Consider the following 14,946-nt stretch of genomic DNA (forward strand, 5'->3'; position numbering starts at 1 on the left):
TCTCGAAGTCGTCCTCGGGAAGCATTCTCTGGGGTCGGCGAAAATTCGTCGCAGAAAATTCCGAAGTTTCGGAGTCACCTCGCTCGCCATTCTCTCGAGCTTCGTCTCGCCGAAGTGCTCGAGAGCGCAATGCGCACTCGAGCCGATCGGTTCTCGCGCTCGAGAGAGAAGTGCAAGTGCACGGGCCTTTAAACTTTCAACGACTCTCGGCCAACCATTACAGCCGCGCCGAGAGCTCCCGTTTGCTGCGAGAATTCGGCTTTTTCATCCGGTAAAAGCCTTCCCTTTTCTCGAAATCTTTGCCCGACCCGGAATTCGTCCTTTGCGGAGGCCCCGCGTAGACGCGGCGAGAGATGCAACGTCGGAAAGTTTCCGTTTAAAAATATTCCCATTTCCTCAAACTGGGCCGAAGTCGCCCTTAACGAAACGACTCCTCCAATTAATGGCCCTCGCGAGGACGCGACGAGAAACACTCCCCGGAATTCCTGCTCCCCGGGATGGCGGGCAATCCTTTTCGGTGGGCTCGATAAAGGCTTTTATTGGCCTCGTAAAAATATCCGCGAACTCGCATCGTCCTATTTCTGACTTCTCCCGGGCCCTGTTAAAACATTCACCGAGCCTCGGTCTCTCGCAACGCTCGCACCAGGACTCTCCCCACTTGTCGCGCGAGAATTCGGCTTCTTCATCCGCTAAAAGCCTCCGGTCCCTGCTCGAGGTCCTCGGGAATATTTCACGTCGATGAAACTGCCCTATCGGTAAAAGCTGCGCCCTCGTGCATACGAAGTGCCCGCGAATGCGAGCCGAACCTTTTCCCGTAATATTTTTGGGCGACAAAATATTCCGCCGCACACGAAACTCGGTGTCGATCGATTAGAAGGGGAACTTATTCCGCAACCCAATAAAATGCTCCGAAGTAGAGCGTCGGGCCTCGTTCTGGGCACAATCTCTTAAATGCACCGCGCATTTGAATTTTCGCGAGGGGCAAAAGTCAATCGAGATAAGAGGGCACCCGGTGCGTCTGGGCAATTTTCCCGGGAACGTTTCATCCTTCCGCCGATCTTGCTCCATTTGTGCCCAAGGTTACGTTCAGCTGCAGACACGCGAGAGTATCCGGCAATCGGAGCCCATTGCACGAAAAATCTTGGCGAGCCCTCGTGCGAAATGAACCTCGAATTCGGGCACAATGGCGACGAGCCGTCCGGGGGAGGAAGCCGCCCCCGTAAGACGGGGGCGATGTGCCCCGAACTCGGCATATTGTCCACATCCAGTCGGAATTCCTCCATCCAGCTGGAGTTGGCTTCTAGCCAGTTGGGACGAGCACGGAGACGTCGGCCGTGCCGAGGACGGCCGACATTGTGGGTGGTACCCACCCACGCGAACCTTCCCGGACGAGGGTCCTTTGGAACGAGAAATTTGGCAGAGCTAAATGCGAGATAGAAAATCCCCCCAAGTCTGGCCTCCTCCCCGTTTCCTTCCTCATTTTTTTTTACCACCGGTAAATCCTGTCGGTGATTAACCCGCGCCGGAAATTGACGCACCTTCTCCCAGGGACCAACCGGTGATTCGAAGCGAGTCGTAACTTCACCGTTGAAGGACCAATGAATTTGTGAAAGGCGTATTGGAAATATTACCATTCCACGATATCATCGTCCTGTAATTTTAAAGGAGAGAATCGATCCGTGCAGGAGGAGGAATTTGGCAACGTTAAAGAGGAGGAAACGCGAATCGCATGGTTCCTTTTTTTTTTTATTGGCAAGGGAACGGTCCCCAATGGAGAGATTCCGCCGAATCGAGACCCCGCGGACAAGTGGGGGGATTTCAGCAATTTCGAGGCACGAGGGAGACGGTCGTGATACGGATTCCTTTATTCCAGGGGCAGAGAAAAGCGAACCCGGAAGCGGAAATACTGGGAGCCTAGTTTTACGAGCGGAGAGCCGTGATCCGGACCACTCGGGGAAAAATATGGCTGGGACAACGATATTTTATTTAGTGTCCTCCGACTAAATCAGAGATGAGTTGGGAGATTGCTCACGGGCAGGGTCGCGCGATCGCGTCTTGTGCTGCCCGCGTTTTTAGGCGTTTTTCGACCCAACCCAGGGATCCAACTCATTTCTGCTCTCAATTTATCTCTCATCGCTCGATTGTGGAACTTTACCGTATCGCGTCGCTTAGGAGAAATAAATTCAGATTTCGTCCCCAACGATGATTTCAACGAATTTCCAGAGAGTAGCAGAAGGAATTATTCCCTGCCCTGGTAAATGAGTGCGTATCTCCTGCGTTTGTAAGGTCCTGGGGAACGCGGCTATCCTCGGGAGGCACTTCGACGAGCGGTTCGACTCGAACGACAGAACCTGGCAAACCGGAGCTTTCAATAATGGAAAGCATCCGCCTTCCCATGCAATAATCCGATATATTCTCCCCGCGGTATTCCCCCGGAGTACGTGCTCCCAGAGAAATCCTGAAGTCGCCTACTGGACGACTCCTGGAATTTCTCATTTGCGGGGATGTCCGTTCTTGTTTGCGACGAGGGTGACGCGTTTGGACATTGAAATTCTTCGGGCACCCTGGAAGGACCTCCCAGGGAGAAGGAAGTCGCCTTGGGGGTCCAGGGGTACGTTCAATTCCCATACCTAGGAGCTCCGAACTCATCCAGATCCCGATGGATAACCCGGACCCAGGGGAACCGTCCTCGTCCCAGGATACGCGACCTACTCGATGGAACGAAATTAAATATAAACGAAGCGGAGAGGAAGCGCGGGAAACTCTCTCCCCGGGAGTCTTGCGATCGTTCCCTGGAAAACTCTGGGCGTATTTCGAGAGATCGATCGAATAAGTTTCCGTTTTGACGCAGAATCCACTAGTGACGTGACGGAGGGTGTCTACGCAGGGGAGCACACTCAGCTGATCTATGGGGTTTTCACGACGCCGGTGAACTCCATCGGCGGATCTGCGGTATGTGCCTTCACCATGAGCAGCATCCTGGAGGTCTTCCAGGGCGCCTTCAAGGAGCAGGAGACGATAAACAGCAATTGGCTCCGGGTGCTCCCGGAAAAGGTCCCGGAGCCTCGACCCGGAGCCTGCGTCAACGACTCCAGGACCTTGCCCGACATCACGGTCAACTTCGTCAAGGCGCATCCTCTGATGGACGAGGCGGTGCAGTCACACTTCGCGTTGCCGGTCGTGACAAAAATCAGCTTCAAGTAGGTGGACCCAGATTTGGGATGCGCTTTTCTAGATCTCGAGGTCGGCTTCCCAAAATGCGATCCTTTGGGTAGATCGATATCCCCTTTACGACGTCCCGATGTCTCAGTTACAGGTTCACGAAAGTTGCGGTCGATCCTCAAGTGAAGGCCCTGGATGGGAAGGCTTACGACATCCTCTACATCGGCACAGGTAGGGATCTCGTGCGTGCTCGGTTCCGCGATTGCGTGCACGCGTCCAGGAGATAACTGGCTCTTATCCTTCTTCGTTGTTCGTGGCTAATCGCTTACCGTGTTTTCGCAGATGACGGCCGAGTGATGAAAGCGTTGAACACCAAAGCACCGGATTCCAGAGTCGACGTGGGCCAGGTGGTAGTGAGCGACGTGCAGGTGCTCAGATATGGTGAGTGCTTTCCAGGGGTATCATCGCCCGATTAATTTTCTTTTTTATAAAATTAGAATACAACGAGGATGGAGAAACTGTTTTAATCCCGGGGGTTTGTCGGGTGTAACTTCACCGTTTGGATAATGACCTGGTCGTACGTGTTCTAGGGCAAGCTGTTAAGGATCTACAAGTGGTGCACCTGGCAGGTGAGGCTAGCAAACTGGTCGTGATCGCCGACTCCGAGATCCGAGCGATCCCTCTTCATCATTGCGACTCCTCCGCTGCGAAGTCCTGCACCGCTTGCGTCGCTCTTCAGGATCCTCACTGTGCATGGGACGCCATGACGAATCAATGCGTCGCGGTGCCTACGAAGTTGCACGACAGCGACGCGGAGAAGACCCTGTTCCAAGACATCGTCAACGGGAAGCACAAAGGTTGCGGCTTCGAGCGAGGTGAGATAATTCCCCTCCCCGAAAACGCGAAAACGATCGCGAGGTAACACCTCTTCTGTCGCATCGAGCGAACCAGGAAAACCTTCTCAAAGTCTCGCCATTCATTTCGTTGCCTCGACTATCAATCCACGAGGGGTCTCGGTACAGCTTTTGTGTCAATCCGCAAATTTCCTAACCCCTGCCTTCCATCCGACCGATTCGGCACGTAACGACTCTAACTCTATGGTGATGGGACCATTCTCCGTTCACTTTCTTCGCTAATTACGCTTTGCACCTGCACCTTGAATTTACATCTTCAACCCGACGAACCGGATCGGTAAACGTTCGGGACGAGTTCTCGTTACCGAGTTAAAAGACTTGCGAATTATCGCGGAAAAAGCGCAGCCGCTGCGATACTTCGGTGGTATTGGGAAATGTAAATCGCTTTCTAATTATCGAGGTCGGTGGGTAGTTGGAAATTGAGCTGAACGAAGTTAAGAGGTCGGCGGCTTTCGGTCTCCTTTTCCCTGATTTTTCCGAGCCCTCTCGTAACCGAATCCCGTAGAAAATAATCTGAACAGTGGAGAACGATCCGATCGGAAGACGATGTCAACGTCGATGACTGTGCTTCAGAAACGGCGAAAACTGTGCAGCCAGTGGTCCCACCCCGGCTCGGCCGAGGTGAGCAGCCTGACGAAAGGGACAATGAAATCGTCATCGAATTGGACCGAGAAAACCAATATGGTCGAACCCAGCCCAGAGCTAACGAGCCTCAAGGTAACGATTTCCAGGAGCAGGGCCAACCTTTCGCCCTCTACTTATTCTCTGATCTCCCCGGAAAAAACGGTATAACGACCCTTGACTCCAAGCAGTTGATCTAGTTCATTTTTTAAAGATAATTTATCGAGGTTCAATGGGATTTAATGGAACGAACAATTTGGGTAGTCGGGAAGGAAAATTCCTACATGTCGAATTTAGGTCAACCTTCGAAGGCGTAACCCTATCTCCCGATATAGTCCTCTGGTAGCGTATCGGGACGTAGGCCATCGCGGAAGAAGGTGTCGCATCATCCGGGTTCTCGCCACGTTTCCATCTTCATACCCGGTGGTAACTATCGTCCGCGGTCATAATGCACTTCGTAACGACCCGTCACTCGTGCTAACGTCTCCATTCGCGGGGTCGCCGTAACGATAACGCCCTCGATACGCCGCGTAAACTTGCGTATCCTGGACCTCCCTAACACCTTTTCGTCCTTTGCAGGTGTGATAGTGACCCCGGTGGTGTATTCGGCCCAGACGCTGACAGGAGCGTTGCTGGGGACGTGCTTCTTCTCACTGATCGCAGGCTTCGCCTCGGGGTTCTGGTTCTCGCAGCGCCTGCGGAACGCGCCGTACCCAGAACCTCCTGAGCAGCGTCAGCAGCTGAACCGACTGACGGAGAGCACCGAGTCGCCGGGTTTTAACAACAAATCCATCAACCTGGTGCTCAACGTGCCGCCGAAGAATCCGAACGGGAAGAACGCGAACTCCTCGGCGGAGAACAAGCCGATGCAGAAGGTGAAGAAGACGTACATATGATACAGAAGACGCCAGCCCGTTTGAGGCTTGCCTCCGGACCCGGCGGCTTCCAGCTCCTCCGAGACAGCCGAGTCGACGGGGACCGTCCGGGACGAGGAAGAAGAGTCCCGGGACATCCGGGAAGCCTCGGCCACCGATTCACCGGACGAGGAGCAACGCCGAGAGCCGGACTCGCGGTACTTCTCGGACGCTCCCGAGCTTGCCGTGCCTCGTCGATTCAGCGCCTCCAGGGCCAACGAGGCTGACCATCGTCGAGAGGTTCCCGGGGGAGCCAGGTCTTCTCTCGATTTTCGGTCGATCGAGGACACCAGGTCCATCGGTCTTGACTGCGACCGACTCGATGCAAACACCCCTCGCGACCACTACATGGTGCCCACCCGCGACCGCGACCAGGACCCCGATGGGAACAGTCTGTCGCTCTTCAACCCCCAGTTCTTGCCGAACTTCAACGATATGATCGTCTGCGTCGCCAGGTGCGACCCCAGGGAAGCTCGGCCGAGGTACTTCCCGAATATCAACCGGGAAGACGAAGACGAGAAGGAGCTCCACGTCCTCGAGAAGGCCGCTTGCCAGGGCTTCGACGTTAACTCCTACGTCGCCGATTTGGAGTTCCAGCGCAGCGGAACCCCCGTTCCTGGCAGCATCCTCGACTCCAAGAACACCAACGCTGATGTCTATCTGAGGAAGTGCCTAGACCTCCGTAATACCAACAGACCAGGGCAGGGCTTCGACAGGGAGAAGGAAAACCTCGTCGCTCTCCGCAAGAGACTCGAGGAGAGCACCAGGAAGCTCAACTGTAATTCTCAGGACTACAGGTCGCAATTCCAGAAAAATACTGCCAGGTGTAGGGCGAGGAAACCCGCGAAGGGGATTACGCCTAAGCCTGTATAGCTGCGGACGTTTCGGAACGTCTCTCGGGCGCGGCTGCTGCGGTAGAGTTTGCGGTGTAGAATATTTTTACGCAGGGTTTTCTACGTTCCGGAACCCTGGCGGGTTTAGGGGCGCCGGGTTGCGCCTATGAAGCTAGCCGAGTACTCGAAGATGGTACTACTCCCGATGGCGGTCCAGAGTCACTTTCCCAAAACGCATCAGCGGCCACGAACCGTGTTTCGAATCGTTCTAGTCCACTTTTCTGCAGACTGTTCCAGGGTTCCCCTTTTTCGCGCAGGTTTCACTTGTCCGGAAGCGAGGCGGGATGTCGCGACTTTGACGATGCTCGTTTTTTCGTCCACCGACTGATGTATCCGATCCTGATTAGATGCGTTTTGGGAAGTGGACTCGCGGTTGCCGATGCACCTTGCCGCAGGGTGCAGCTTCCAGTTCGCGATGTCTTCGACAGGCTTTAATGAGTAATTTGTGGCGAGAACTTTTTTCCAGCGGTGCGGATCTCTAGGTCGGAAGCGAACGAAAGGGACGAGATGCAACGGGATGGTAGATCGTAATTGTAAAATGTGATACAATTAGAGGACTGTGTTCTTAGTCGTGGCCTGTTAGGTGCGTAGATCAAAAAGATAATGAAATGTTGAATAGGACGTAAGCATTCGCAGCAGGCGAGGCGTGCCTTCCATGTATATTTGTTGGCATTTTGATCCGTGTAGATACGAGCGCGGTACGAGGACAGAGGGACTTGGGCAAGTGCCTCCTTTTTCTTTTTGGAAACACTATTCGATAGAACGGGACGAAGGATGGTCGAATGTTATGCGTCGATCGAGCATTTTCCCCCGAGTCCATTTTTTAACATTCCCGAAGGAGCCATGACACCTTCGTTTCAAGTCGTTTACTTGAATTAAGGAAGAGGATATTAATTAATTTAAGTAACGAAATTTATTTTTACGCGAACTTAAGTGGTCTTGATCGTATCGTAACAGAAGTCGATTCAGGACTTGGGATCGGGTGGTGCACGGTCGACGAAGAATTAGAGATATCGAAGTATCGATGCTGTAGCGAGGTGATAAGTAGCTGCTGGATGATACAATAATTGCAAAAGCTGATTCGTTCTAGCTCGGTGCAAGTTGCTAATGTATAGTAATACTTAGGGGAAACCGTGATCGTAGTCCAGTTTTTTCGGGATTGAGGTGCCGGTTTTTCTGGTTTGCTAGAGATTGATTTTCGGCCACCGAGATCGCGACTGAGACCCGACAGAATGTAAGGGACATTTTGAGAATCAAGGGCCGGTTCCGGTAATTCTTCTTGGTTTCACTTAATAGCAAGGTCCGATCGGTCCTTTCGTCTGATTAACGCCGAGCTAAAATTCTTTCGGGCGCGAGTAACCTGCAATTGGTCCTAAAATCTAAAATCCGGACGAAGCATCGTCACTTGGCCGTTTTTCCCTTTTTTCCTTACAAATGGAAGCTTTGGACCCGGAATGGAAAAGAAGCAACGCGCCGGAATAGAGTAATATTCGTAGAGCGTGAGCATGGCTCAAAATAATTTTCAACGTTCCGAATCTTCGAGTTTGATAAGGAGTCCGGTCCTTTATCGTTATTACGGCCGAAGTTGGGATTACGGAGTTTCTTAAGTCCCTTCGACAGAACTCGGGCGAGGAAACAGGGTGTAAGGGATTGTGCGAGATTGAACGAGAACGATTCGCGACAGGGAAATCGTGTATATAGTTACGTGTAGTACGTTCTCAAAGAACGAATTTCAACGCGCGCGAATGATGTACTATTCCTTCGATGAGCACTAGTTTACATTACGTCGGGTGGACTTTTTTCTACAGGAACGAGATTAAGCGTATGCTCAGAGTACGACTCGCGGAATGGCAGCTATTTTACATTTCTAAGGATTAACGAACTCTTTGCCTGCCCTTGGGTGTAACGATCGGCCCCGGGCATTGGCAATTTTTTTACAAGTGTAACACTGTTTATATACTCGAGACACACTACTTAGGTACCTTGCGTTAGTATTACATATACCATTAAGCAGTTATACTCTAGATTTAATTTAGACAGCCGATGAGATATATGAATGTATATGTATACATACAAATTACTAGGAACACGTACAAGCGTAAGGTTACTCTGTACAGAACGAATCAATTTAAAACTGACGTTATTAAAATGACCACTATTTATTTAGCCAGGCGCTCGAGTTAATGATTGCATATTGGCGAGAGCGTAAACTGTCAACTGCATTAATCGACTTTTGAATAAATTCGCCGGCTGCAATTTCACCCGATAGCGCGGTTTTTCCCGCGGAATTGCGATCGGGCGAATTTACGTGCAATTTTTAGCCCTTTTAAGGCCGGGTGCTGAAAATTAATTCTGGTTTTGTTGGGAGAGGAAAGAGAGTTCTTTTTCTATTGACAAGTTCGAAAAGGAAATGGATAAATGGTGGACGGCAAAACTGATCACCAATGAAAGGGGTTGTTGCAGTGACTCTAGAGGATTAACGATTCTCGATCAATAACTTCAGTTTTCAATTGAGGTATTACTTAGAATATTTTACACATTGTAGCATAGTCGAGGGTACGCGAATGTATGGACGAATCGTGACACGTTAATGAATATCTTTTATATTGGTTATGATAACCAATATAATTGTTACACCCCGTTAAGGCCAGGACTGCCAGCCGTGTAGCAGAGGCTTTTTAACACGTTTTTTTACGTGATCGCGAAAGTAAGATTGTAAATCGAATAACTGACGACGTAGAATACTTTCTGCCCAGGCCTTGCGATGTGCGCCATTTTTGAAATTTCCGGGAAAAATTAAATTTCTTACAGCTAGTACAACCGTTGTACGATATTGTTATTAAGAATTTATATGAAATTGTTAATCATACCGTTAGCAGCGACTAAACAAATGGCTTGCCTCGGTAAGTGTGCGATTTTATGGTAGGGCGCGTCACTCCGAAAATACGAAAAGTATTTCACTGCGCGGTGAAATTCGTAGACGTCTTCAATTGCATCGTTTTTACCTGCGCACCTACGTCGTATCGATAAGTTAGTGCATACCGAAGTGGCTTACACGTGGCAAATTCTAAATTTCGTCGAACGCTTAATTATACACGAGATCGCGCGAATTACTTAAGCAAATGCGAATTTGAGGAACGACGCCATGAAGTGTTTCCAATTACTTGTAATTAAAAGAAAAAAAAAAGACTCCGATCAGTCTAGATGTACGAAATAATTTCTCGCGATCGTATTCCAACTTTATTCTCAGCTTCCATGACACTTAGGTAGGGAAAGGATTTTGTTAATTAAAATTACTTGAAAGGTTAAGCGATTATTTGTTTTAATAATTTAATGATTTATTCTGGAAGAGAGGGACCCTCTCATTTGCACAAACGCTTGTCAGTGATCGAGGGATAAATGCGACTGGTTTAATTCTTATATTTTTCCTGCTGCTTTATAACGAAGTACAGGCGATCTCGTTTGTGAATTAGAAAACGAAAGGAAATATTCATTATGTCATGATTCTTGGGAACTAAGGAAAGAAAAGCGATTCATGCCAAGATGTTGGATGGCAGTCCAGGCACGCAATACGCTGTGCCAATACAATGTGTTTTATGTACATAAAACTAGCTTTAGACACTAGCGAACGCATGCGAATCGATCGGCTACACTTTTCATGAGATTGTCGCCGATCGATCGCATACGATTAATGCGTCATGTGATTATTCCATGTGATCGTTACTTGGCCTCATAACATTTTGTAGATAATCGCGTCCTTTCCTCTTTGCCTCCCATATATCTTCCGAAAAGATGCGTCGATACATATTGGTCACGATCGAGAATACTTCCCAAGAGTTGACCAAAAATGTCAACTAAAAATAGTTTTAGTTAAATCGTAAGGACGTTGTATATAATTATTTTGCTCCGGTAGTTTTACGAGTAAAAATTGTCCAATAACTTTGCGACGAAACATCCGATCGTGTCATTTTTTTTTTTCCGCGACAATGCGTCCAACAATTTTTTTTTCCCTAAACGCAATCATTCTCCGATTTCTCCCTAGATCTATCCCACTAGTTCCACGGAAACTTTGGTCGCGTCGTATAGGTTCCATCAGGTTTAAGGGAGAAGTGGAGGGAATTAGTTTAAACTCCACACAAGACTGAGGAGCTTGTAAATAAGTATATAAAGTAAACCTAGCGCAGCGCATTTGATAAAGTAAGTAACGAGGTATCTATACGAAGTAACGATCGAACAATACAAACAATTTATTACACAATATACATACGACATATTCCCGTAAACACTGAATTGTATATACGAATGAAGATCCTGTTAAGAAAAAAAAGTGTACGATGTTACGGATTCTTTTTCTTATTTCAATAAACGGTATCCGTTCAGAACGTAGAGATACGAGTCTCGTATTAAATAACAGCGACCGGTAACGGCGACTTTCCTAACCGAGACATATTGTTTTATACACAAATATACGTACGTATTGTTCTTTTTTCTCAATGAGCATCAAACTCGACGTAGCGTTTCCGGAGACTTAGTGATTTTTAAAAGCTGACTGAGCCTGCAATTTCTCCCATTAGCGCGAACGATTAATTTTTATACGAAATCTTGACACTGTACTCAAGCGAGGGAACTAATCGGAACGTTCCATTCGTCTACACGTTTTACACAAAAAATGTTGTCGCGACGCTTGAATTTAGAAGTAGCTACCGAATTGACTTAGCGAGTATCTCGAGAGAGCTACATACGTTCGTAACTACGTTCACTCTACGAGCATACTAGGCTAAGGATCAGTGTCGCAAGTAATGTAATTCGAGGAATAATAAATGAAATAAAGAACAACAGGAATCGTAACGAACTTCCATCGACTAGTCTTTTATCGAGCCCGATATCAAAAAATAGGTAACGATGATAAGACCTTCCCGTTGGGATCTACAAACAGAAGTGAAAAATTCAAGTCGCGAGCCGGGACTATAATTGATCTCAAAGTTCCTTAAATCCCAGTACCTTCGAACACTTGAATTCCGAAGAAGCACCGATAATAGGAATTGAAAACAATAGATATCCAATCAAGGTGAGCCGCAGGTGATAATCTGGAAAACCTTCCGATTCGTTTTTCGAATGCGACTTATTCGCTGTAATGGAAGATTCTTTGTCACGCCGTTACGTGCAGTTGCAAGAGTACCGATAATGAGAACTATCTAGTGTTGATAGGTATCTAAGAAGGAAGTCATCAGACTGCTATATAAGATCCGTAGAGTCAGTCGGTGACCGAAAACATGGCGTCCGACGTAACTCGACGCTCGTCCCATCGTAAGTAGATCATAATTCCTATTTTACAAGATACTCCGCGCCTCGACATAAATTCCGTTCAGCTCGAATATATATTAATCCCGGACAATTAACGTGCAATTAGTTTGGGCACTGGTTCTTCTGGTGATAACCAATGGAGTCCTGGTGGTCTCTTCGGAGAGACTTCAGAGCAAAATTACGAAGAGAACCAGAAATGCCTTCGTCGACCTCGAAGCGCGGAACAACGTGATAATCGTGAACATAAGAAAGGACGGTAAGCGAGTGAATTTTATTTGCTAAAATTATTTTCGGCTATTGCGTATTCCTAAGCTTAAAGCTGCGTCCCCCTGGTCCCTCTCCACCCTTTGTTCAAGAGGGGTCACGATATAAATAGTCGACTTTGCCGATATTTTTAAGCACGACCTGCGTAATGCAATTTCGATACATGCGCGGTGGTTCCCGCTCCGCGCGTGTCGGTCGTTTCCGGGATTCAAAATGGGAATAATCGAGACAGCGAGGAATAAATCAATCCGAGTTGCTTATTTTTAGACGGCGAGGTCATGTTAAACTCTCTTCACACTCGAGAGGACGAGCTGAAGGGTTTAACGCAGCCCTTGGTGATGCAGCCTTCTTGCGGCTTGCACCAAACGTGCTTCCTGAGTGGCAATGTGTCGAAAACGGTGATCGAAACCGACCCCTCCGGGAACTCCGTAAAAGTCTCCAGGGTGGTGAACAAGCCATCGGCCAGGATAGCCGATTGCTTCAAATTAAACGACGACACGGAGTGGTTCGGTGGACCTCAACAGCGGTACCAGCACTGGCCGATTCAGCACATGTACTACGAAGAAGTACCCTACGTCCCGACTCACCCTATAAACATGGCCATTACTGAACGATATTGGCTCTCCAGCAAGGGAGTGTACATATTTGCGAGCGAGAAAGATCCTCTCTTCTTAGACCAGAACAATTACAAGGACAAGCACTTGTGTCTGGTCGCGCAGAACAAGTCGCCGTACAGACAGCGCGACCTCGTCACCCTGAATTACGAAATTGGGGTGTTCGTTAATCCGAGGATTGCTCACGAAGACGCCGTTAAACGACACCTGGGGAAGCCTACTGGTCGACCCGACGAGAGGATGATCAAGTATCCTATCTGGTCCACGTGGGCTCGATACAAGATCAACGTAAACGAGCAGGTCGTCGACGAGCTTGCCAACGAGATCCTCGCTTACAAGTTCCCCAACAGTCAGCTGGAGATCGACGACAATTGGGAGACCTGCTACGGCTCGGCTGTTTTTGATCCGAAAAAATTCCCCAACGTGACCCGGATGACCAGCAGCCTGAAGAAGAAGGGATTCAGGGTCACGCTTTGGATCCATCCGTTCGTGAACAATCGCTGCGAGCCTACCTACTCGAGTGCTCTTAAAAATGGGTACTTCGTGAAGAATCTTCAGGGAAAGGTTCAAATGCAATGGTGGCAAGGGAGCGACGCTGCGACCGTGGACTTCACGAATCCAAAAGCCGTCCAATGGTGGGTCGGCAGATTAAAAAATTTGGTCAAACTGGGAATCGACAGCTTCAAGTTCGACGCCGGAGAAATTTCCTGGCTACCTCAAGTACCGTCTTTGATCGGACCCTTGGACCAGCAACCTGGAATTTTCACGAAAGATTACGTGAACGCTCTCGCTAAGAATTTCGGAAACGCTATCGAAGTTCGGGTCGGCTGGAGATCTCAGAATCTGCCAGTGTTCGTCAGGATGATCGACAAGGACACGAGGTGGACATGGAACAATGGAATCCCTACTCTTATCACGACGTTGCTCCAGATGAACTTAAACGGATACGTCCATGTATTGCCGGACATGATCGGGGGCAATGGGTACTTGAACAATTCCTTCAACGGCACGGTTTATCCTCCGAAGGAATTATTTATCCGGTGGCTTCAAGCTAACGTCTTCATGCCTTCCCTGCAGTACTCGTTCGTGCCGTGGGACTTTGACAATGAGGTAATTTTTAATGATTCTCGGTCCCAACGATAAGGACGAATAACTCGATTTTTGGCTTCTTCCAGACTGTGCAAATTAGCAAGAAGTTTACCGATCTGCACGCCATGGTCACTCCGACGATTTTGAGGCTCATGAACGCAGCCGTTCAAACTGGAGCACCTTTGAATCCTCCAATTTGGTGGGTCGATCCAACCAATCGGATAGCCCATAAAGTTAACGACGGTAAGATGTCCTTATAGTTGCATACACGCGTTTAATGAATTTATTTCCACGATGTTTACCCTTGTTTCGACAGAATACCTCCTGGGGCAAGACATTCTGGTGGCTCCTGTAATCGAGGAAGGCGCCACATCTCGTGACGTTTACTTGCCAGCTGGCAGATGGAAGGACGCAAATTCCAACACGATTTACACAGGACCTGTGTGGCTCCGAAATTATCCTGCACCGTTGAGTGTACTTCCTTATTTCGTAAAGGCTTAGAGAGGCGTACGTACCGTGTCAATTATTAATAGGCAGACTTGTGATAAAATTAACCACGTTGTGTATATAATATGAGACGATTAACATAAATTGTTTCGTTAATCAATCGAACAATTGCTCCGATTTTCGAGTTCGTACGATCAATATGCAAAAAAAATCCGTCTTTGCAAGCTGGATAGAGGATCTACCCACGATAACTTACCGACAATTCTCTGACTCGTCGACGGTCGATGATACCAACCACTTTCGACTTATCAACGTGTTAACGCGAGTTTTGTAGATGGTTACCCCTCGACGGGTGGAAAGTTCAGATACAGTTGATACTAGTCCTCGTTTAAGATTTTTCAGACTCGCTAGCTAGGTGGGGCGTCCATGTCGGTTTCACGTTCTCCTCCCACAGTTTAATCTCCTCGAACTAAAAATCCCCTTAATTTAACCTCCTATCTTTTATCAGCCGATCATATTAAAAATTAAACCTGCAACGTTACCCTCGATTACCCCAAAATATTTCCATGCAAGATATCCGAATGTCTTCGATTCTCCCATAAATGACATTGTAAAATTAAGAGTTAAGAAAATTACCATTTACGAGGCGAACGATGGGTAATATCTAGCACCCCTTTCCGGAAGCGGCAAATTAAGAGAGCATCAACGTCGCCGGAGGGTACAT

General features: G+C 48.4%; 3 protein-coding genes across 4 annotated transcripts in view; all 3 read left to right on the plus strand.

Moving 5' to 3' along the window:
• The window catches only part of LOC105702407 (semaphorin-1A), an 87,828-nt gene extending 82,120 nt beyond the window's left edge, over window positions 1-5,708 (plus strand). Inside the window, exons 10-15 of one of the 2 annotated variants that reach the window (XM_012429953.2) lie at window positions 2,852-3,200; window positions 3,311-3,393; window positions 3,505-3,603; window positions 3,753-4,037; window positions 4,650-4,793; window positions 5,277-5,708. In XM_012429953.2, coding sequence (XP_012285376.1) covers window positions 2,852-3,200; window positions 3,311-3,393; window positions 3,505-3,603; window positions 3,753-4,037; window positions 4,650-4,793; window positions 5,277-5,593 — 1,277 coding nt within the window. In that variant the 3' untranslated portion in view covers window positions 5,594-5,708. The remainder of the gene's footprint in view (window positions 1-2,851; window positions 3,201-3,310; window positions 3,394-3,504; window positions 3,604-3,752; window positions 4,038-4,649; window positions 4,794-5,276) is intronic. The other variant, XM_012429954.2, reaches the window with a different exon arrangement.
• Window positions 5,618-11,356, plus strand: LOC111674300 (the record flags this gene model as incomplete). Its single annotated transcript, XM_023433981.1, has 1 exon — window positions 5,618-11,356. A coding segment is annotated over one exon (867 nt), but the record flags the coding sequence as incomplete, so codon positions are not given.
• A 340-nt stretch (window positions 11,357-11,696) lies between these two features.
• Window positions 11,697-14,605, plus strand: LOC105702408 (myogenesis-regulating glycosidase). Its single transcript, XM_012429955.2, has 5 exons — window positions 11,697-11,811; window positions 11,915-12,064; window positions 12,340-13,796; window positions 13,862-14,018; window positions 14,092-14,605. The coding sequence occupies exons 1-5, from the start codon at window positions 11,778-11,780 to the stop codon at window positions 14,274-14,276; spliced, it is 1,983 nt and encodes a 660-aa protein (XP_012285378.1). The 5' UTR covers window positions 11,697-11,777; the 3' UTR covers window positions 14,277-14,605.
• The last annotated feature ends 341 nt before the right edge of the window (window positions 14,606-14,946 follow it).

This window comes from Orussus abietinus, unplaced genomic scaffold (assembly GCF_000612105.2).
Source record: "Orussus abietinus isolate OABI.00-Male unplaced genomic scaffold, Oabi_2.0 scaffold17, whole genome shotgun sequence".
Classification (NCBI taxonomy): domain Eukaryota; kingdom Metazoa; phylum Arthropoda; class Insecta; order Hymenoptera; family Orussidae; genus Orussus; species Orussus abietinus.